General features: G+C 43.4%; 1 protein-coding gene across 1 annotated transcript in view; it reads left to right on the plus strand.

Moving 5' to 3' along the window:
* Nucleotides 1-23,507, plus strand: part of GRIK4 (glutamate ionotropic receptor kainate type subunit 4) — a 451,695-nt gene that overhangs the window by 337,918 nt on the left and 90,270 nt on the right. Inside the window, exon 9 of the mRNA XM_033918636.1 lies at nucleotides 23,342-23,503. Coding sequence (XP_033774527.1) covers nucleotides 23,342-23,503 — 162 coding nt within the window. The remainder of the gene's footprint in view (nucleotides 1-23,341; nucleotides 23,504-23,507) is intronic.

The raw sequence follows: 23,507 nt of genomic DNA on the forward strand, positions 1-23,507 counted from the left end.
ACCGACATTGGACACCCCTGCTATAAGCACATAAGCATTGCCTCTGCTGAGTCAGACCATAGGTCCATCACGCCCAGCAGTCCGCTCCCGCAGTGGCCCCCCCAGGTCAATGACCTGTAGCGATCTATTACTCTACTACTCTATTACTTTACAGCCTTCTGTACTGTATAGTAACCCTCTAATTGTACCCATGGATCCCCTATTCCTTCATGCCTCTGTCTGATGCGGCCTGCGTTTCGCGGGGGCAAACTAAGCTCCCGCTGCGTCAGGGAAATTTAAGCAACGGCATCTTATCAAAGTAATGTGGCTGCTTCTGCCGATTCTGAGCTTAGTTTGCCCCGCGAAACGCAGTCCGCATCGGACAGAGGCTAGGATAAAGGCCAGCTAACGAGCAACGGCTCCAGTTGTTCAGAGACGGGTTGAGAAATAAAGCGCTCAAAGTTCTTTAAGATATGTAATAATGTAAAATGGTTTGAATTTTGCTCTGCACCAGTCTGCCGATTCTGCTTTGGTTACCAGTTTGAGTCAAAGAATTAAGGATTAGCAGGATTGGTTTTTCAGAATGCACTGCATTAGGAAAGAAAATAGAAGTAAATAAATTTTAAAAGATAAACTTTATTTCGTCTGCTGGTTCAATCATCCATCTTAAGTATGCTATCAAGAGGGGCATAACATCCAGGACGTGGGAAGTCATCATGCCGCTGTATCGAGCGATGGTGCGCCCACATCTGGAATACTGCGTTCAATATTGGTTGCCGCACCTCAAGAAGGACATGGCAGTTCTTGAGAGAGTCCAAAGGAGGGCAACGAAACTGGTAAGAGGGCTGGAAAACTGCCCATACGCCGAGAGGCTGGATAAACTGGGGCTCTGCTCTCTGGAGAAGAGGAGGCTCAGGGGGGATTTGATAGAGACCTTCAAAATACTTAGGGGCATAGAGAAGGTGGACAGGGACAGGTTCTTCAGAGTAAAAGGGACGACAGGTACGAGGGGGCACTCGGAGAAACTGAAGGGGGATAGGTTCAAATCAAATGCAAGGAAGTTTTTCTTCACCCAAAGGGTCGTGGACACATGGAATGCGCTCCCAGAGGAAGTGATCCGGCAGAGTACCGTACAGGGATTCAAACAGGGATTGGACGGATTCCTGAGGGAAAAGGGGATCGTGGGGTACTGAGGGAGGTGCTGGGGTGTTGCATAAGTATAGACAGCTCACCAGGTTGTGTAGGTGAATGGCCAGAGGGTTAGGACTTTGATGGGAAGATAGGACTTCGATGAGATACCTAGGGGGCAAGGGGGCCCCTTCTGGTGATTCAGGCAGGTCATGACCTGTTGGGCCGCCGCGGGGGCGGACTGCTGGGCGGGATGGACCTGTGGTCTGACCCGGCAGAGGCACTGCTTATGTTCTTATGTTCTTATTGTAATATTATTTATCTGGGAACATGTAAGAAAACTCTTAAAAGACTCCGAGTTATTCAAAATTCGGAAGTTCGTCTGATTTTTGGTCTGAAAAAATGGGAACATATTAGTCCCTATTATCAAAAATTACACTGGCTGCTGATGGAAGGAAGAGTTTTGTTTAAATTCTCCTGTCTTTGCTTTAAACTAATATTTGGCTTGGTCCCTATGTATTTGTTCCCTCACTTTTCTTTGGATTGCTCTAACAGGCCTACACGTAGAATCCGTATGTTTACTTACCCAACAGGGAGGGTCATTGGGGTGGGCAGACTAGATGGGCCGTGGCCCTCATCTGCCGTCTGTTTCTATGTTTCTATAAAGGCTTGTTTGTATAAAAGATTCCTGGACAGAACTCTTGCTTTCCAGGCAAGTAAATTGAATGACTGGTTAGGTAATACTATTATGCGCGCCCCATCCTATTTTAGTTTTAGAAAATCAGTAAAAACACAATTGTTTGATTGATTTGTAAGGACTCATTGTTTATTTTATTTTTATCCTGTATGTATGTATTTCTGGTGATTTGTATTTTTCACTGATTGTCCACCACTTCTTACTGTAAACCACCTCGAACGGTGTCAGGTCAAAAGCGCACCGGGACAAAGGCGCGCCCAGACAATTGAGCGCAGCGCGCACCGCTGCGCCACTCTAAATTACTATTTTTAGTGCTCTGACGGGGGGGCATGGGGGGGAACCCCCCCACTTTACATAATAGACATCGCGCCGCGTTGTGGGGGCGTTGTGGGGGGTATGGGGGGTTGTAACCCCCCATATTTTACTGAAAACTTCACTTTTTCCCTGTTTTTAGGGAAAACATTCACTTTACAGTAAAATCTAGAGGGTTACAACCCCCCAAACCCCCCATAACGCCGGCGCGATGTCTATTAAGTAAACTGGGGGGGTTCCCCAACAAAACCCCCCGTCGGAGCCCCTAAAAACTGTAATTTAGAGCGGCACGCTGCGCGGGGGCGCGCGCTGTGCTCAATTGTCGGCGCGCGCTTTTGTCTTTCGCGCTGTTGTCTATGAACCCCTCGAACAATTATGGCTTTGGCGGTATATAAAAATAAAATTATTATTATTATTATTATTAATAATAATAAAGAAGACAGAATTAAATAATGAAAAAATCTTTTTGAAAAAAAAAAAAATGTATATAAAATTAGTGAGAGTGGGGGTAAGCAGGAGCACGTGGAAGAATTCATGGTAAAACCCGAATTGGGTAAACGGCTTCATTTTCTGAGGCTTTGCAACCCCTATGGAAGACATAACCTTCAGTTTCATTTCCTTTTTGTTTTCTTTTCTACATATTACCTTGCTGTTCTGGAGAAACAGGGTTTCTTTAGTGGCTTCTTCCTAGTTGACTGATTAGTATGCAGGTGCTGACGACACCTTCGCTAAACCCCGTGCAGCATGTGTTAATAATCTGACTTGTTAACCATCTGTCCCTGTTTGGTAGGCTGATAAGATGCTATGTAGAAACAGAAGGAGATCAATCAGATGTTTGTTGACTAATGCTGATATTTCAACACCATCCCTCTGTCTGAGAGGGTCTTTGAAATCTTGCAGAACCTTTCAGATGCTCTTGATTTCTCATATCTTCCCCTCCCCCTCATTCTCATCATATCTTCCTCCCTTCTCTGTCCCTCAGTCTCCCTGGCATTTCTTGTGTACTTCCACCGTATCGATTGTATTTATTAAAAAAACCAAATGAATATGCTGGATTTATATCGCAATATAAGTCTTCCAAAGAGATATCATAACATATGGTACAGAACTGTTTTCTATTGGAGTAAATATTGGCATCACCGATAGCTGAGGTGTTTTGCATATTTTATTTTTCTAATTATAGGCGGATTACAACGCAAACGTGCATAATCCTGTGAGTGAAAATGACTTCATTTTATTTTAAAATTAGTCAATCATAATAAAACTATACCTCCCCTTTTACTAAACCGCGATAGCGTTTTTTTAGCGCAGGGAGCCGCGCTGAATGCTTTGCACTGCTCCCAACGCCCATAGGAACTCAGTGAGCGTTGGGAGCAGCGCGGTTCCCTGTGCTAAAAACCGCTATCGCGGTTTAGTAAAAGGGGGGGAGGGTAAAGCCTCAAATACCAATTACTACACATAAATAGATAAAATTAGTAGCTCATCATGCTGGATGTGTCATTATCTATAAAAAGATTGAAACTAAAGCCCAAAAGCCGGCGTAAACAGGAGCAGCTTCAGCTGTGGGGTTTTTTGGGGGGTTTTTTTAGAATCATTTTTATTAAATTTTGAAATACAGATCAATACAAACCAACATCCACTGACAAGCGAAAATACTGAAACAATCGGGTCTTACGTGTCATTCCTTCACGAAAATCCACAGAAACCGAACCCCCCCCACCTCCACCCCCCAGCACTCCAGTGTTAAAAATTCAATAAAGAACTGCGAGCTCTAGGGGACAATCCCTCCCAAATTGGAGCCCAGATTCTCCTAAATTTCCTCCAATGCCCAGGCCCCCCCTCCGAACATCCAGGTATTCAAATTTCAAAAGAGTAAACAGTTCATTCCGCCACATAGTAAGGGGCGGCACTTCAGCTTGGCGCCACAACAAAAGAATACACTTCCGGGCCTACAAAGAGGCCTTCTGTAATAACAAGTTGCCCCCTCTAGACAGTCCCAAATGGACCCCCTGAGAAAAAAAGCTGAACATCCGCTCTCAAGGGAATCTGCTTACTCAAAGCAGACTGCAGATACAGAGCTACAAAGTAGAGAATGACATGGTAACAAAATTCATCACCGTTCTCGTCCCCGTGGATAACCGCGGGAAATAATCCCATGTCATTTTCTAGTGTCTATTTCAACCACAGTCCTTCTACCCCAGCATTCTTCAAAGCAAAGCTTGCGGGTCAGTGGTTGTGGCCATTCATACTCTGATTCTTATGTGAGCCAAGGATAATGAAGCCATTGTGATATCACTGATGTGATTGGCTCTTAGGCATTGGTGGAATGAGGCATTATGACATCACAATATCTGCTCTGGATACCAGAGACTGTCATTCTGTAGTGTCTGTTTCAACCTCAGTCCTTCTACCCCAGCATTCGTCAAAGCAAAGCTTGCGGGTCAGTGGTTGTGGCCATTCATACTCTGATTCTTATGTGAGCCAAGGATAATGAAGCCATTGTGACATCACTGATGTGATTGGCTCTTAGGCACTGGTGGAATGAGGCATTATGACATCACAATATCTGCTCTGGATACCAGAGACTGTCATTCTGTAGTGTCTGTTTCAACCTCAGTCCTTCTACCCCAGCATTCGTCAAAGCAAAGCTTGCGGGTCAGTGGTTGTGGCCATTCATACTCTGATTCTTATGTGAGCCAAGGATAATGAAGCCATTGTGACATCACTGATGTGATTGGCTCTTAGGCACTGGTGGAATGAGGCATTATGACATCACAATATCTGCTCTGGATACCAGAGACTGTCATTCTGTAGTGTCTGTTTCAACCTCAGTCCTTCTACCCCAGCATTCGTCAAAGCAAAGCTTGCGGGTCAGTGGTTGTGGCCATTCATACTCTGATTCTTATGTGAGCCAAGGATAATGAAGCCATTGTGACATCACTGATGTGATTGGCTCTTAGGCACTGGTGGAATGAGGCATTATGACATCACAATATCTGCTCTGGATACCAGAGACTGTCATTCTGTAGTGTCTGTTTCAACCTCAGTCCTTCTACCCCAGCATTCTTCAAAGCAAAGCTTGCGGGTCAGTGGTTGTGGCCATTCATACTCTGATTCTTCCCTCTCTCCTTAAAGAATGACATGAAGATGGTTTCCCGCGGTTATCCGCGGGGACGGGAACGGTGATGAATTTTGTCACCGTGTCATTCTCTACTACAAGGGACCAAAATGTTTGAATGCGGTCACAAGACCTTCAGCTGTGTTTTAAATCTGACAATATCAGGCAACAACCCCAGGTTATTAGGCAGCTCAGCGAACAAGATCCAGTTGTGTGCATTTTACGTCACACACACACACACACCCTTTTACAAAACCGTAGCGTAGTTTTTAACGCCAGCCCCCGGTGGTAACAGCTGCGATGCTCATAGGAATTCTATGAGTGTCGGAGCTGTTATCGCCAATGGCCGGCACTAAAAACCACGCTATGGTTTTGTAAAAAGTGGGGGTGGGTGGGGGTGGGGTTAATGAAGGAGCGGATAGATGGCCCATGCCTCAGATCACAGAAATGTGCTTGGCATAATGGGGTGGATTCGACATATGGTGCCCAAATTTGTGCATGTGCAAATTTATTGCTTACCAAGTTCTATCACAATCCAGTATCACAGCTCTAGATAATTTAAATTATTCAGTAAATAAACTAATAAATAATTATTTAATTGTGTAAAGTGCTCAGACCCTACGACCAACTTTGTTCAGTGTAATCACTCAACTATGGTTGCCAGAGGGACCATCATCGCCTTTACAGTCCCTTGCCTCCCAAAGTCACCATTCATTAACCAAATGCAACATTGTATAATGGTAACTTATCTGAATTTGTTGATGGGAGGCCCCTTCTTGGTCAAATCGGAACCATGAAAGTGCTCTGAAAGTGCTTGTGTTAAAAACAACCAGTAGTTGAGTTAACAAGTTCAATGACAACCAATTATTGGTGTTAATTGGCACTTGTTAATATTTGCATGTGCACTATTCTATAAGGCAGTTCATCTTATAGTGCGTATCTCAAAAGAAGGTGTGACCATGGGAGGAGCACGCATACGAGGTCTGACAATTAAGTTTGCGAACTTGCCTCCGTGCGCTTACGTTGGCAGCGCTGTACAAACAACTCGGGCACATCAGTGTCTCACAGCTGTGTTCGTGTCGGCGTGTGGTTGTTAGGAACAAGTCGGTATCTTGCTGAATGGCATTCATTATTGTTGTTGCATGTTGGGTTCCATTGCGAGAATGTCGGAGCTTGAATTAGAGCAGCAAACAAACATTAAATTTCTTGTTAAACTCGGCAAGAGTGGAAGTAAAATCAGAGACATATTAGTCCTAGTTTATGGGGCTAATCCCATGAAGAAAAAGGCAGTGTACAAATGTTTTTCTGAGGAGAGAGAAAGGTCAGGGCAGCCACTAACGAGCAGAACTGATGAAAACATTACAAAAATGTGTCGAATTGTGCGTCAAAAATCATCAGCTGACTGTGAGAAGCACAGTAGACTAAGTAAGCATCAATAGAGAAATAGGAAAATCTTAACTGAAAATCTTGGCATGAGAAAGATGTGTGCAAAAATGGTCCTGAAGGAGCTCATCGATGGACAATGGCAATGGAAATTCGAAGTTTGCCAAGCCCTTTTGGAGAACAAAACAATGTTTTGGGCCATGTTATCACTGATGTACCAATAGGACCCTGAAACAAAGTGTCAAAGTGCGCAATGGAAGTCAGCCAATTCTCCACGACCAAAAAAGTTCCGCCAGCCCAAATCAAGAGTCAAAATGATGTTGCTAACCTTTCTTTTGATATCAGAGGGATTGTTCATTATGAATTTGGATCAACTAGACTAACAGTCAATCAAGTTTACTATTTGGAATGCAGAAAAGGCTGCATGAAAAAGTTAGACAAAAACGACCAGAACTTTTCACCAACAACTCATGGCTCCTGCATCGTCATGATGCAAGAGCCATGAGTTGGTGAAAAGTTCAGGTCATTTTTGTCTACCTTTTTCATGCAGCCTTTTATGCATTCCAAATAGTAAATGCACCATACGAGGACTGAGGAGTGAGGAAGAGTGAGGTGAACTAAAGGTTTTCAACAGAACATTGGCATTTTTGGTATTATGTTTTTTGATTTTTTTGATTATTCTTTTGAGCTGTTATTTTGAAACTTGCATGTTTTGGATTGGTGGAGACATTTCGTGTGATACATAGTTGATTGGGAAACACACACCTCGTATGGACATTTGGATCTTTGAAAAATGAAACACTTCCATGTTAGGCTTCAAGCAATTTTTATATGCATTATGATGCACAAATTAGCCATTTGAAGACCATTACATTCTTTAAATATAGATCATAAAGAAATATATATTGGTGGTCAATGAGAACAGAATGGTGCAATGATGGTTCTCTGTTCCATTGGTCTTTTTGTGTTCATGTGACCAGTGTGTGGGAATATGTTCTACAAGTGAATCACATTTATTTATTTATTTATTTTTGATGTATGTTAGATTTTAGGTGTATTTGGTATTTTTATTTGTTATGATACTTAGATTGACTTGCGCTAGGTGCCATTTTTTCCAGGAACTGTATGAGCGTCGGGAGCAGCGCACAGTATTCAGAGTCTTATACAGGGGTATCGATACCTCCTTTTTCCTACTGGCCATACCTCTCTCTATGCACCCTAGCATCTCACAAAGTGTACTGCTTGGGTCAACCCCCCTTATCTAGCCTACTTGTCCTTACAATCAATAGACATCTATCAACTAGTATTGCCTGGACCAAGATAAGTAAACTATGAATGTACCAGGCGATCTGCCTTTTACTACCATGCTCCAAAGCTGTGGCATGACCTACCCCTATATATTCGACTGAAGCAATCTTTTTCCAAATTAAAAAAAAGTCAAATTAAAAAAAATTCTTAAATCTCATTTTTTAAAAAAATATAGCCTTTGGGGTAGGTGTGGTGGCAGCAGCCAGTTAGCAATTTGTCTGCAGATTTGTTTGAATGATGTTCATACTCTAATTTGAATGAAGGTGCTCTTTCCTACTGTTTTAAAATGGATTTCCGTTCCTAGGCTGTTCTGTGATTTGGAATTGTGAACTGCCAAGACCCGCATGTCAGAATAAGCGGTATAGTAAATTCATAATAAGCATAAACATAAATGCAGAGGAGATATCTAGAGAAGCAATGAGATAATGAAAGCAGTGGTCTAATCCTTGCCAAATCATGTCTACTGCAGTGAGGAAAGTCTCCATACTATGTGGCTCTCTACAGTGAAATTGAAATGAAGCCAGTATTTCATCTCGCTCAACAAAATCACTCAACTGAGTCAAAACTACCCTCTCAATAACTTGTGCAATGCTAGAAGACAAGAAATGAATCCATAATTGACCAGGATTTAATGAATCTTTCTTTGAAAGAGGAAGAATCATGGCTCTCATCAAAGAATCAGGCAACCTATCACATCTTAGAGAAACATTCCCTACACAGGTCAATGCCGGGACTATTGAAGGATAAAGGTCTACGGTGAGGCAGGCTGTTCTGTTGTAACCAGAGTTGAATGTGTTACCAGTGTTCCCTCTAAGCGGGCGGGTGTTGTGAGCAAACTTTTTTCACTGTGAGCTAAAAATATCGGGCGCCAGCAAGTTATGAGCCAAATAAATATGTTGTCAAGGCATCAGGCCAGTTATGGAACTGAATTTAAGATTTGTAGGTTCATGGGGACATACTCTAGTCCGTATAGTGTAACAGGAAAATTTACAAAGGGAAACTCTCTAAGGCATAAAGAACACATGGGATTTGCTTATGAAACTGATGTGTATTCTCAGCCACATAAACTTCAGCCCTGTCTCTTTTCGGCCAGGTGATATTAACTATTCTATTTCAAGCATGAGTAGGTTTCATTGCAGATGGAAGGGCTATTTTACTAATCATTTAACCTGTCTTAACTGTTTAGATACAAGGATCCAATGCTGGTAGAGCTATCCTCCCTATTTAACCCGATTAGTATCTGGCCCCAAACTGTTGTCAAGTACCAGCCAGACTCCACTGAAGAACACAGTATACATAGGCAGCGGAACGCTTTTTTGTTTGGGAGGCCCAAAAGCTGCACCTTAGACCCCTACCCCAGACCTGTCCAAGCTCCTCCCTTGACCTCACCCCCATAATAATAGCACTAATTGTATACACCATTTCTTCCATTCATTTTTCATAGACATACAATATAATCTTATTAATAATACACAATGGTAATCACAAAATTAAACTACACAAAGTGCACTCTTTTTTTTCTCCCCACCACTGCACAGCATTTCTTCCTCTCTACTCCACCCCCCATGTGCAATGTCTTCCTCTCTCTCTCTCATTCCTTCCCTTGCTGCAAAGGGAGTGGGGAAAGCTTGTCACCCCTTTCCCTCACCCCTCCATTATCTTACTATTTTCTTCCCCCTTTATTTATCTCCTTCCATCCAGTATGTGTTCTTTCCCCACTTCCATTCAGCATCTGCTCTCCCCTCTCAACTGACATCCATCTGCCTTCTGCTCTCTCTCCCTTCTTCTCACTTCCATCATCTGTCCCCTTCTCTCTCTCATCTCCTCCATTCCATCATCTGCTCCTTCTCTCTCCCCCCTCCAACTTCCATTATCTGCCCCCTTCCCCTTACCTTTGCGGGTCACTTTCTTTCCCCTGAGGTGGCTCATGTCAGAGGGGAAGCTTTGGCCGAGCAGAACCGCTTGCAAGGAACAGTGGAACTTACTTGATTGATGTCGATGCTGGGGCCCGTTGCCGTTTGAAGAAGAAAAAAAAAAAAGGTGGAAAAAAGGGACCTGCAAAGGCGAGAGGAAGGGAAACCTTCAGGACAGCTGCTCTTTGCCCTCCCTCAGTGGGCCAAGAATCCAGACCAGCAGCGGCAGCTCTGTATATTTTTAACTTCGGCACAGAGCTGCCCCTAATCAATAGTTTAGCGCGGTTTCATGAAGCAGCTTCGGGGCCTTTGCTAGGCCGGCCCACATCGCATCATCGAAGCGGGCCGGCATAGCAAAGGCCCCGAAGCTGCCTCATGAAACCGCACTAAACTATTGATTAGGGGCAGCTCTGTGCCGAAGTTAAAAATATACAGAGCTGCCGCTGCTGGTCTGGAGGTGCGGAGACAAGGCAGGAGGCAAACGCGGTGGAAGGCAGGAGTCCCGGCGAAGGCAGGAGTCCAGGCACCGCGACTGCAACAGGAAGTTGCAAGTCAGCTGACGCCGGCCTTTCGTTGCGGCGGGGACCGAATCCTTCGCGGACCGGCAAGATTTTTTTGCGGACCGGCGGTTGAAGAACTGTGCTCTACACTGTGTGCGCTGTGACGATAAACTTGTGCGCTGCGAGGTAATATTTTGTGCGCCCGCGCACGCCAGCGCAGCTTAGCGGGAACACTGTGCTCACTACAAAATTGTAAAGGAATCTCATTATCCTAGGTGGCCACTGAATGCACTGTGCCTGTATGTGAAACAAATCCGCCGCCGTAGGATCCTAGGGTATTTTTTGTGAATGGAATATGCAAGCTGATGGTGCACACAGTAATATCATTGATAGGCTATATGAGCACTGCTCATATGTGAAGTAGCTCCACTAACATGTAAGACCCAGAAGCATAATATGTGATAGCGTATTGCAAACTGATTGTACGTGAAGTAATGCCATCGAAAGACTACGTAAAAAAAATGTCTTTTTCCAAAGAAACCACAGTAGCATGTAGGGCAACATGAGTTTAACGGGTTCCTGATTATTGCAACCTCATAACCTCATTAACATGTGCAGTAAGTGTTTTTCTGCTCCTAGAAGGCTCACAATGACAAATGCAAAGAGTTAACGTGGGGTTTGAACCTGCGTCCCTTGGTTTACAGTGCACTGTACTGGTCACAAGGCTGCCCCTCTGCTCTGCATGAATGTCTCTGTGGCCATTTTGTAAGAATGCTGCTTTACAGACATCCATGGCCCTTGTTTCTCTCTCCATCTCCATTCAAAATTTGGCTATTTCCGTTTGTAAAATGAAAGTTTATGCTGGATGTGTCCAGCCCATGGACATCTATCAGATCAGAGAAGGTTATCATGCCGCTGTATCGGGCCATAGTGTGCCCTCACCTGGAGTACTGCATCCAGCACTGGTCGCCGTACATGAAGAAGGACGCGGTACTACTCGAAAGGGTCCAGAGAAGAGCGACTAAGATGGTTAAGGGGTTGGAGGAGTTGCCTTACAGCGAAAGATTAAAGAAACTGGGCCTCTTCTCCCTCCAACAGAGGAAATTGAAAGGGGACATGATCGAAACATTCAAGATAATGAAGGGAATAGACTTAGCAGATAAAGACAGATTGTTTACTCTCTCCAAGGTAGAGAGAATGAGAGGGCACTCTCTAAAGTTGAAAGGGGATAGATTCCGTACAAACGTAAGGAAGTTCTTCTTCACCCAGAGAGTGGTGGAAAACTGGAAGCTTCAAGTTCAAGTTTTATTATAAATTTGATTGATCACTTATTCAAAATTCGAAGCGATGTACACATCATTAAAATTACAAAACGCTCTTCCGGAGTCTGTCATAGGGGAAAACACACTCCAGGGATTCAAGATAAGTTCCTGCTGAACAAGGACGTACGCTGATAGGGATAGTCTCAATCAGGGCGCTGGTCTTTGACCAGAGGGCCGCCGCGTGAGCGGACTGCTGGGCATGATGGACCACTGGTCTGACCCAGCAGCGGCATTTCTTATGTTCTTATGTTTATGTATTTTCATACAGTCTGTATCCTGTTCAAAAATACATGTGAGACGAACCTTTGTTTGGGACAATCTGACTTAGACGTCCTTTTGAAAATGCCCCTCTAAGTGTTTCATGCTATGCACATATCTGATAGTACAGTATTCTATAAATTATAAGTATAAATCAATGGCATGCTCATTGTACATGTATGCCCCATGTAGTTACATGCTACCTTATACTGTAGAATGGAATGTAGAGCATAGCATGAAAGTGCTGCTATTCTGTGCCCTAGGTGGCGTATTAAGGGGGGGGCAGTCTGCCCCAGGCACCTGTCCTCCTCTCCCCACTTGTGTACGCCACTTCCCTTCCTCTGTACCTCCGTAACATTCCTGGCGTGAGCAGCAACCACCAAGCTGCTGTCGCGCCAGCATCGGCTCTTCCTCTGACATCTACTTCCTGGATCCACGCCTAGGAAGTGACGTTAGAGGAAGATCCGGTGCTGGTGGGACATCAGCTTGGAGGTTGCTGCTTGCGCCAGGAATGTTACGGAGTTATGGGGGAAGGGAAGCGGCTCACACATGGCACGAGAGGGCGGGGAAGGAGTGTGTGGAGATGGGGGGAAAGAAGATGGCGGGGTGGGGGCGCCACCTCCCCAGGCGCCACTCACCTTCACTAAGCCACTGGTATTCTGTAAGTAATGCATGTAAATCAGTGACATGCCCATTGTACGTGTAAGCCCCATGCAGTTACATGCTACTTTAAACTGTAGAATGCAATGTAGAGCATAGCATGAAAATGTTGCTATTCTGTGCCCTTACATATGCAAGACTTTCGGAATTATATGTGCCCACTTATAGAATTGCCTTTCACAAGACTTGCCCATGATCTCAAGGAGCAGCAACAGGATTTGAACCAGGCTTTCCTGGCTGTCAGCCCAGTGCTCTAACTGCTAGGCTTCTAAACCTAGGCAAATGAATGGCAGGCTAAAATTTAAGCACCCAATGTAGACACCTAAACCTAGGTAAAATTTCAGCTAAAATCTAACCCCCCCCCCTCTTCTACTAAACCACGCTAGCGGTTTTAGCGCAGGGAGCCATGCTGAATGGCTTGCACTGCTCCCGATGCTCATAGAGTTCTTATGAGCATTGGGAGCAACTCAGGTCATTCAGCGCGGCTCCCCGAAGAGTTTCCTAAGTTTGGTTGGAGACAAATTTAGAAGCCTAACTCAAATAACTACATTTTCTTCCCATATTTTAAGTTCTTGTAAACCATGCCGAGCTCCACAACCGTGGAGATGATGCGGTATATAAACTTAAGGTTTAGTTTAGTTTAGTTTAGTTAGTTTAGAGCTCCACTTTTTTGGACTACTGGGGCCCGATATTCAGACTATGGGAGGCAGTCCAGCGGCGAATGTAAAATTCAATGCCGTGGCCATATCCAGCCTTCAGCTTTGAATTTCAGGTCTAAATGCAGTAGCGTTTGACATAGCTGGCCAAGCCAATATTCCTTGGTTGGCCATCTGAGTCATGGCAGCCAAAGATAGACCTAACTAGATAGACCTACTTTTTAGGCGGGTCTATCTTGCTGTTAGACTTAGCTACTCAGCCAATGAATATTGACGCTGACTTGCTATGTTGCACGACCTGGTCAATGGCCAGGATAGCCAGCGATGTCCCACTGATTGTTAACGGTTAGCTGGCTTAGTGCTATTAGTATTTAGCCAGCCAGAAGCTGTTCCCAGCTGGCTAAATACAGCTGAATATCAGGCGGTTGGACTCTATATGATTTGTGCCTAGTCCTGGTACAGTCAAGTTGACTTTTGCTCCATTGCATTCCCAAGTTAATTGCTTACTTAGTTCAGCATACCATTTTTTAAAGATTTGTAGTTAAACTCTCCTTGCAGAAAGCATGTGGAGTATTACCCAGTAATGACCTTAAGGAGGTGGTTAGCTGCCCTCCCCTTAAGCCCAGAGATAGATCTTTTCCATCTAGAGCCCTACCCACTGCGACGGGTTTTATCACTTGATTAATGTTACATGACTATCCAGTTAGGAAGTTTTCCCAGTTGATATCAGTCAGAATCCTATAGTAAATATGTGATAAGTGAGGTGAGCAAAGCGGGATTTATTTTTGCTGGCATAAGATGCCTTGGCTGTTAGATCCTAGAATTTGTGCTCAGCATTTTGATATGCAAAAAGCTCCCTATGGGGCTTTCTTCAAAGAAATACTTCTATGGGATAAACTAAGGGGCAGATGTACTAAAATACAGTACTATCATTCATTAATGCTGTGTTTAATGTGCATATTCATGACCAGTGCTAATGAGATGCAAACAAGGCATGCATTAATGAGGATGGCAACAGAAAATCTTAACTGTGTCTCACTGAAGTGTAACTAAATTGTTTGTGTTAATCCGTCTGCATTATATCTTGTGCATGTAAAAATGTTATTTTTCATTATACTAATAGGTAATGGGCTATTCAGCATATGTTTGCATCTCATTTAGCATAGATTTTGCATTGAAACTAACGCATATGATTTTAAATAACAGTGTACCAGGTAATAATTACAGTGCGACCTCTTTCTGTCCTGCCCTACTTGGGAAAGGTTATAGAGAAAGCGGTTTTCTTTCAACAGCAGAATTTTCTTGATGAGCAGAAGAAGCCCGATCCTCATCAATGTGACTTCCAATGAACACACAGCACTGAGATCTGGTTAGTCACCAGCTTTGGCAGGAGTCCTTGTGGGTTTTGACTGAAGGTCTTCCCTTTTTTGTAATTTCTATCAAAGTGTCGTCTGTGCTTGGCACACTGGATCATGCACTTCATTGAGCAGGCTGTATGACATTGGGCTGTGAGATGTTGTCCTTCTCTGGTTTACATCATTTTTTTTTGCAAAACTAATCACAGCAAGTGAAAATTACTATGAAAGTTGCCCTAATAATATGAGTATTTCTCAGCGCTCTATGCCAGTGGCATAGCCAGACCCAGTGTTTTGGATGGGCCGTTCCACCCCACCCCGAACCCCCAAAAATGCAAAAGAAAAATACAGGTTTTTACACCCTGTATCCAGCACCTCTCCTCATCTCCGCTCCGTGGCCTCCTAGCATCTGCTGTACTAGCTCTGAACCCCATCCCTCCCCGGTGAACATTACAGGCATCCCTGGCGCCAGCAACGATTCATTTTTGCTGCCAGCCCCAGCCCCCTAAGCTTCCCTCTGCAGCATTCCACCCTTTCTGATGTTATTTCCTGTGTCCTGTCTGGCAGGGCGTGACAGAGGAAGGCCTGGGGGGGTCAGGTGCTGACAGCAGAAATGAATCGCTGCTAGCACCGGGAACACCTGTAAGGTACACTAGGGAGGGAAGGGGTTTAGAGATAGAAGAGCAGATGCCAGGAGGCCATAGAGTTGAGAGGAGGAGAGGGCAATGTTGTGCCATTGCTGGGAGAGCCTGAACCAAGAATAGGTGGGCCCAGGCCCACCCAGAGCTACATCACTTCTCCATGCTGTCTGCAGGGTTATTCAATATCTATGAGACATGTTTACTAAAGAGCATTAGGAACTGCAGTTAACGTGGATTTTAGTGCCTGTTATCTACAAATCTAAATGTTCTTTTTGGGAGGAATGTTTTATGCATGGTTTTGTGCAAATGTCGTCAGCGTGAGTTAACTGCAAAGTTTTAATGTGGGAACAGTTAGCAACTCCTATGTAGTGCACAAGTTTCCATGTGCAAAATTTTGAGTTATCCTGAGATGCACACATAACTAAATTAGTTGACGAGTCAATTAGCACCAATAATTGGATGCCAACAATTTGGATTTGTACTCACATTTTGCTGTGCACCTATTTATTTATTTATTCATTCAATTTTCTACACTGTTCTCCCAGGGGAGCTCAGAACGGTTCACATGAAGTTATACAGGTACTCAAGCATTTTTTCCTGTCTGTCCTGGTGGGCTCACAATCTACCTAATGTACCTGGAGCAATGGAGGGATTAGGAGACTTGCCGAGGATCACAAGGAGCAACATGGGATTGAGCCTGCAACCTCAGGGTGCTGAGGCTGTAGCTTTAACCTCTGTGCCACTCTAGAAATCATAATGTAATAACAGTGAGCCAAGTATAGGGCAATCAAGCCATTTTGACATCACTTATGAAGCTGGCTCTTAGGCATTGGTGGAATGAGACATTATGATGTCACAATACCAGCTCTGGTTATCAGACGCTGAAACTTTTCACACTATTTAAACTAAACTAAACCTTAAGTTTGTATACCGCATCATCTCCATAAAAATAGAGCTTGGCACAGTTTACAGGTAAATTCAATAAATGAGGGAAGGACAAGGTTATGAAGAGGATAACTAGCTTTATATTTTAAATAGATAGCTTTACGTTTTGGAGAAAAGCCAGGTTTTCAGATGCTTTCGGAATAATTGGAATGAGCCTAGGTTCAGCAGCGGGGCAGGGAGATTATTCCAAAGCTCAGTGAATTTGATTCAATTTTCTATACCATTGTCCCAGAGGGCTCACAATCTATCTAATGTACCTAGGGCAACGGGGGCATTAAGTGACTTGCCCAGGGTCACAAGGAGCAACGTGGGTTTGAACCTAGAAACATGATGGCAGATAAAGGCCAAATGGCCCATCTAATCGGACCATCCACAATAACCATTATCTCTTTCTCTCTCTGAGACATCTCACGTGCCTGTCCCAGGCCCTTTTGAATTCAGACATAGTCTCTGTCTCCACCACCTCTTCTGGGAGACTGTTCCACGCATCTACCACCCTTTCTGTAAAAAAGGATTTCCTTAGATTACTCCGGAGCCTATCACCTCTTAACTTCATCCTATGCTCTCTCATTGCAGAGTTTCATTTCAAATGAAAGAGACTCGACTCATGCACATTTACATTACAGTAGGTTTTTTTGTTTTTTGGTTGTGATTGCTGTGAATGATATCCGGCAGAAATGACGTCATGGAACGTGAAGTCTTTAACCCAGGAGCCAACTTGATGCCAGTGCTGGACGGAGTTGGAAAGAACGAGAACTTGCTATGGAATTTCCCTGATGCAGCCACTGTTTGGCGAAACAAGAGCCTTGTTGGAATTATAGCTGCTTATTTTCACTTGACTGCTGGAGGTGTACTACCGGAACTTCATGATTTTGGATGGAGTAAAGGGTTATCAGTGAAGAAAAGTACAGTTTTTTGGTTCTCTTGTTTTGTTTCTTTTCCCTGTGCCCATTGGTGGGATGTTTCCCTGTTTTTGAAAATGGCATTTTGAGAAAGTAGTGGAGTTTTTGCCTATGATACAGAATAAGAACGGCTTAAAAACTCATTGGATTGCCGTCTGTATATTATGGATGGTTGAGGCTTTTTCTCCACTTCTGTGTAAATGGTTTTCAGCGGGTGCTTCCACCACTCTGGCAAATAACATTTTTCTTAGATTTTTGATTTAACCGTCTCTGTCATATCTCCCCTCTCTCGCCTTTCTTCCAAAGTATACAGATTGAGATCTTTAAGTCTGTCCCCATATGCCTTATGACGAAGACCATGCACCATTTTAGTAGCCTTCCTCTGGACCGACTCCATCCTTTTTATATCTTTTTGAAGGTGTGGCCTCAAGAATTGTACACAATATTCTAAATGAGGTCTCACCAAAGTCTTATATGGGGGCATCAATACCTCCTTTTTTCTACTGGCCATACCTCTCCCTAAGCAACCTAGCATCCTTCTAGCTTTCGCCGTCACCTTCACCTTAAGATCATCACATACAATCACACCCAAGTCCCGCTCTTCTGTCATGCACATAAGTACTTCACCCCCTTTAACCAGTGCACCATACTCTCCTCTTCACTATTCTATAAAGATCCATGTACAAGTTTTATAGCATGCAGAAAAGGGGCATAGCCATGGGAGGGACAAGGGCGAGTCGTATCTGTCCAAGTTAGATTGTAAGCTCTTCTGAGCAGGGACCATCTATAAATGTCAAAATGTACAGCGCTGCATACGCCAACGTGCACAGTGTTACTGAATACAGTAGATCCATTCCTAAATGCCGCATTATGATTTACAGACGAACGAACAGTGGAGATTTCCAAGTTCAAGTTCAAGTTTTATTTGATTTGATAAATCGCTTATTCCAATTTACTAAGCGAGTTACAATAAAATACGTTTAATCATGTTAGTTAAAATTTTAAAACAAAATAATGGGTTAGACTGACAAACTTACAGACTAATTGATACACAAGGGACGGAGGAATAAAGTTACAAATCAGTGCTTTAAAATAGAAGAAAGAACCACAGGTGGTAAAAGCATTAGGGAGGGAGTAGTATAAGCCTGGAGGATAACTATTTTATAATTAAAGATTAAAAGCATCTTTAAAAAGAAAACTTTTTAAATTACAGTAAAACCTTGAATTGCAAGTAACTTGGTTTGCAAGTGTCTGGCAAGACAAGCAAAACATTTTATTAAATTTTAACTTGATATACAAGCAATATCTTGCAATACAAGTGCATACAGTATACACACATCACAACTGAGCCAATGGTTCTTCTCTCTCTCTGACGCTGCAGGAGTACAGTGACTGTTCTAAATGAGCAAGGTCTTGCAAAACAAGGATGTATAGTATTTTGTATTAAAGTTTTGGGGTTGTGGAACGAATCATCTGAGTTTCAATTATTTCCTATGGGGAAATTTGCATTGATATACGAGTGCTTAGGATTGCAAGCATGCTTCTGGAACGAATTATGCTCGCAAACCAAGGTTTGACTGTATTTTTAAAACGGCTAAGATCATTTTCCTCTCTTAAATATTGAGGCAGAGTGTTCCACAGTTGCGGGGCCATCACCGAAAACATGTCGTGACGTCTGGTACCGATAACTTTCAAGGAAGGGACTACTATGAGCTTTTGGTTTGTGGATCGGAGGAAGCGCGGTGTATTATAAGGAATAAGCATTCTGTTAATAAATTGTGGTTCATTAGTGGACAGAGTTTTAAATGCTAAGAGTAATATTTTAAAGGTGATACGATGGTTGATGGGAAGCCAATGTGAATTGATCAGGAAGGGAGTAACATGATCATATTTTTTACCATTATGGATAAGTTTAACAGCTGTGTTTTGTATTATTTGAAGACGCTTCTTTTCTTTTTGTGTGATGTTTATCAGTAATGAGTTGCAATAATCCAGTCTGGTGATAATTAAGGAGTGAATGAGAATGTTTAATGATTTTGGCTCGAGAAACTTGGAGATCGAGCGAATCATGCGTAGCCTATAGAAGCAGAATTTAACAGTATTACTTATGTGTTTGTGATAGGAAAACTCATTGTCAATAATGACACCCAGTATTTTTAAAGACCGGGGCTTTGTGACTTGACGTCGTCTGGGGCTTTGTGCCCCTTGGTTGACTGTGGCCTGGTGCCTCGACGTCGACTGTGGCTTGGTGGGGCATGTGGTTGTTCGGTGGGGAACTCCACAGGTAGTTCTGTTCTATTCGCCCCTCACTCACTGGTTGCCTCGATACTGCTCGAGGATGTTCTCCCAGGTTCGCCTCGAGGCGAATGCTTTCTTCTCGATTGGACGGGCAGGTTTCTCTGTGCGTTCCCTCCCTTTCCTCTGATTCTCAGGTCTTTGGTACACCTCCTGTCGGTCTGCGCCACCATGATCTTGATGGCTCCTCTGTGGCCCCGGCAGCCGTGGTTCTCCCTGCTCAGTGTCAGGGAGCCTCTGCTTCTACCTATGTTTCCTTCTCTGCTATCTCAGTGTTGAGGTTTTCTGTTGCATCCCAATCTGCACTTATCAGCTTGGTTCCTTGCCACCTGCTTCCCTCCTTCTGTTTCTCTCAGTCGGTGGGGATGTTCTCTAGACCTCGAGGAAGAGCTCCACTCGGCAATGCTATTCCCAGAAATGGTCCAGATTTGCTCTAAGTACAGATGAATGTTATTGAGGGTGTCTCAAGGACTCAGCTTTATTCATTCAATAACTCAATTCACTCAATGACATGACATGTACATGTTTCGGCCCAGCTGGCCAGCATTAGGAGTCTTATCCTCAGTAGAAACACCAATTAGGCATTTGACCCACTCTGTCACAAGCTTATACAGAGCTTATACAGAGCTCCAAAGAAGAAGCTCAGAAGTTTCTCACGACCGCTGAGGTTTCCATCCTAAGCTTCTTCATTGGAGCTCTGTATAAGCTCGTCACATGCTTGTCAAATAGAGTGGGCCAAATGCCATACCTTCTGGTTGACTTTATCATCGTACATTCATCTTCAGAAGTGGGTCTGGCATTATGGTAGTCCCTTTCAGAGACTGTTAGATCGGAAACCGATCTGTTTGTCTTTCAGTAAGATGACAAAGGTGTATGTTTTCCAGATTGCCTCAGGCTTACATTTTTTGCCATTTGGTAGGAGTGCATATAGTACATTCAGATCCACTATTTGCTGGTTTCAGGGCCACCTAACTACTAATTCTGTAAGTGAACTACAGCATCACAAACACAAATTAATCACCTAAAAACAACATATACTTACAATAAAACATCAAGCTCAATATGAAATAAGCATAAAAATTATTTAAAATATTAGCAAATGCCTTCCTAAAAACAGCATTAACCCCCTTTTTATCAAGCTGTTCTAGAGGTTATTACTGTGGGTCAGAAAGTGCTCCAACGCTCATAAGAATTCTACGAGCGTCGGAACATTTACTACGCTGACTACACCCAAAAAACCTCTAGCGCAGCTTGATAAAAAGGGCCCTTAAATTGAATTAAAAAAGAAACAGGAAGCCAATGCAAACGAAATAGTCAGCGGATAGCCAGAAATGACCCTTGCCAAGCATTTTGCACCAGCTATAGCAATGCAATCATTGCTTTAAGAAGCCCAATTTACAGAAATCTAGCAGTGATAAAATTAGCAACATATTAATCAGATGCAGTTTATAAAATGACCTCTGAAATGTAGTCACCCTGATGCAGAAGGATAGGCTGCTATTTTAAAAAATAGCAAGATACTTAAATTTCTTGGAAATTAAAATTACCTTGGGGCTCATTTTCAAAAAAGATAAATGTCCAAAAGAACTGGCACTTGGATGCCTTGCTATTCAAAACGTCCAAGTGGACATTCCCAAAACACTCTTTCTAGATGTCTTTCTGGTTGTTTTGTCTCCAGTGCGTCTAAATCTTAGGGGGACTTTGGACATTCTGCAGGCATAAGTAAACCTTTAACAAAATGTCCAGAGCTTTTTATAGACATTTGGAGCTAGACCTGTTTTAAAAACAAATAAGGGTCAAAAAGGTGTCCAAGGTGATCAAATGACCACTGGAGAGATTAAGGCATGACCCCCTCCCCCAGTGTATACTGACCCCCCTCTCACCACTCAAAGATGTGAAAAAAACCCCCAGTACTTTCTAGCCTATATTACGAGGGGGTGCTGAAACGTTCTCAACTTCCTGATTTCTGAGCATTATATTGCCACTGTAGTTGAAAAGAGTGTTATCCTATTTCGTTAAGTGCCAATTTGCAGAAACAAAATTCTATTTATTTTTTTTTTTACATCGTTTCAGATCATTGATTGAACCATATCCACGTCGTTCTCTTCTTGGTTGGGCTGAGAACTTTTCGGCACCCCCTCATACAGCTTCAGACGGCCACACCAACAACTGAGCACGGTAGAGTAGAGCGGTTCATAGACAACAACGCGGAAGACAAAGGCGCGCGCCGACAACTGAGCGCAAGATGGAGTTGCGCGCCGAAGAAAATTACTGTTTTTAGGGGCTACGACGGGGGGTTTTGTTGGGGAGCACCCCCAGTTTATTTAATACAAATCGCGCCGGCGTTGTGGGGGGTTTGGGGGGTTGTGACCCCCCACATTTTACTGTAAACTTAACTTTTTCCCTAAAAACAGGGAAAAAGTGAAGTTTTCAGTAAAATGTGGGGGGTTACAACCCCCCAAACGCCCCCACAACGCGGCACGATCTGTATTAAGTAAAGTGGGGGGGGGTTCCCACCCACGCCCCCCCCCCCCGTTGGAGCCCTAAAAACAGTAAATTTCTTCGGCGCGCACCTCCGCACTGCGCTCAATTGTCTACTCGCACCTTTGTCCCGGCGCGCTTTTGACCTGCCACCGAGTAGAGCAGAGGGGCACTCTAGGGAGTGCTGCAGTGAATGTCACATTTAAAAGTCCAAGGTACATATGTACCTGTAAACTGTTTTGATTGTATAATGAGCCCTCCAAAGCCCACCCAAAACCTACTGTACCTGTATAAAGATGATACCTGCAGGCATAAGGACTATTGTAATGTACAGGTGGGTACATTAAGTTTTGGGTGGGTCTTAGAGGGCTCACCATTCAATATAAGCAGGTTATAGTGACGCGTATCTGGGACTTTTAAATGTGACATTCACTGCAGTAGCCCCCTAGAGTGCCCCTCTGCTCTGTTCAGATGTCTATGTGGCCAGTTTGCTAAGAATACTGACTGCTGGGACATCTGAAAAGCTGGCTTTTGTACGTTTTTCATGTGGACGTGTGGCGCTGTGGTTAAAGCTACAACCTCAGTACCCTGAGTTTGTGGGTTCAAACCCATGCTGCTCCTTGTGACTCTGGGCAAGTTACTTTATCCCCCCCATTTGCCCCAGGTATATTAGATAGATTGTGAGCCCACCAGGACAGATAGGGAAAATGCTTGAGTACCTGAATACATTAGTGTAAACCGTTCTGAGCTCCTGGGGAAAATAGTATAGAAAATTAAATAAATAAATAAATTCAAGAATGGCCAAAATAGATAGACGTACAAAGGACCAAAATGTCTAGATAGGTCATTTAAAAAAAGAAAAAAAAAAAAAAGAAAGACTTCTTGCAGTTTTAAGAATGGACATTTTCTCTACTGGATTTCTGGACATCTTTCCCAAAACGTCCAAACTCAGACTTAGACATCCTATCGAAAATGCCCCTCCACATCACCCAGGGTAAATAAAAAAAGTGTTACTGCATTAGGATGATGTCTCTTTTAGTTAATTGTTGTGATTGTTGTTTATATCCTGTAGGATTTTATCTCATTTCTGAAAGGGTTAATTTATTCAAAACAATTTAACCAACAAGAAACGGATCCTGGTCAGTTAAATTGCCCAATCGGGGTGAAATGAAAATTGAATATTTGGGGGGGGGGCATTCTGGGTGCAGAGTTGACACTTAGCCCAACTCTAATGGTGTGTAACTCAAAAGGGAGCGTTGCCATGGATGCGTCAGGTGCATTCCAAAAATTTATGCACGTTGTTACAGAATACCGTCTCTATTCTGCGGAAGTTTCCATCACAGTAACTGGTATCTCACCTTAAGAAAGCAAAAGATTTGGAGGATCCCTGCACTACAAAAAGAAATGCATTCAGCATTACTGACTTATTGTAAGAATTTCATGCTTTCACCAGCACTGACAGTACAATTTTCTGCTTTTGTGACATAGGAGTTTTCCCTTCAGCAACTGGACAGCCTTCTAGACGACCGAGTTAACATCTTGGGGTTTTCTATTTTCAATCAGTCGCATTGGTTCTTCCAAGATTTTGTCCAGAGCCTTAACCAATCTTGGCAGGAGAACTGTGAGCATGCACCCTTCACAGGGCCAGCAGTAA

The sequence above is a fragment of the Geotrypetes seraphini genome, chromosome 13 (assembly GCF_902459505.1).
Source record: "Geotrypetes seraphini chromosome 13, aGeoSer1.1, whole genome shotgun sequence".
NCBI lineage: Eukaryota > Metazoa > Chordata > Amphibia > Gymnophiona > Dermophiidae > Geotrypetes > Geotrypetes seraphini.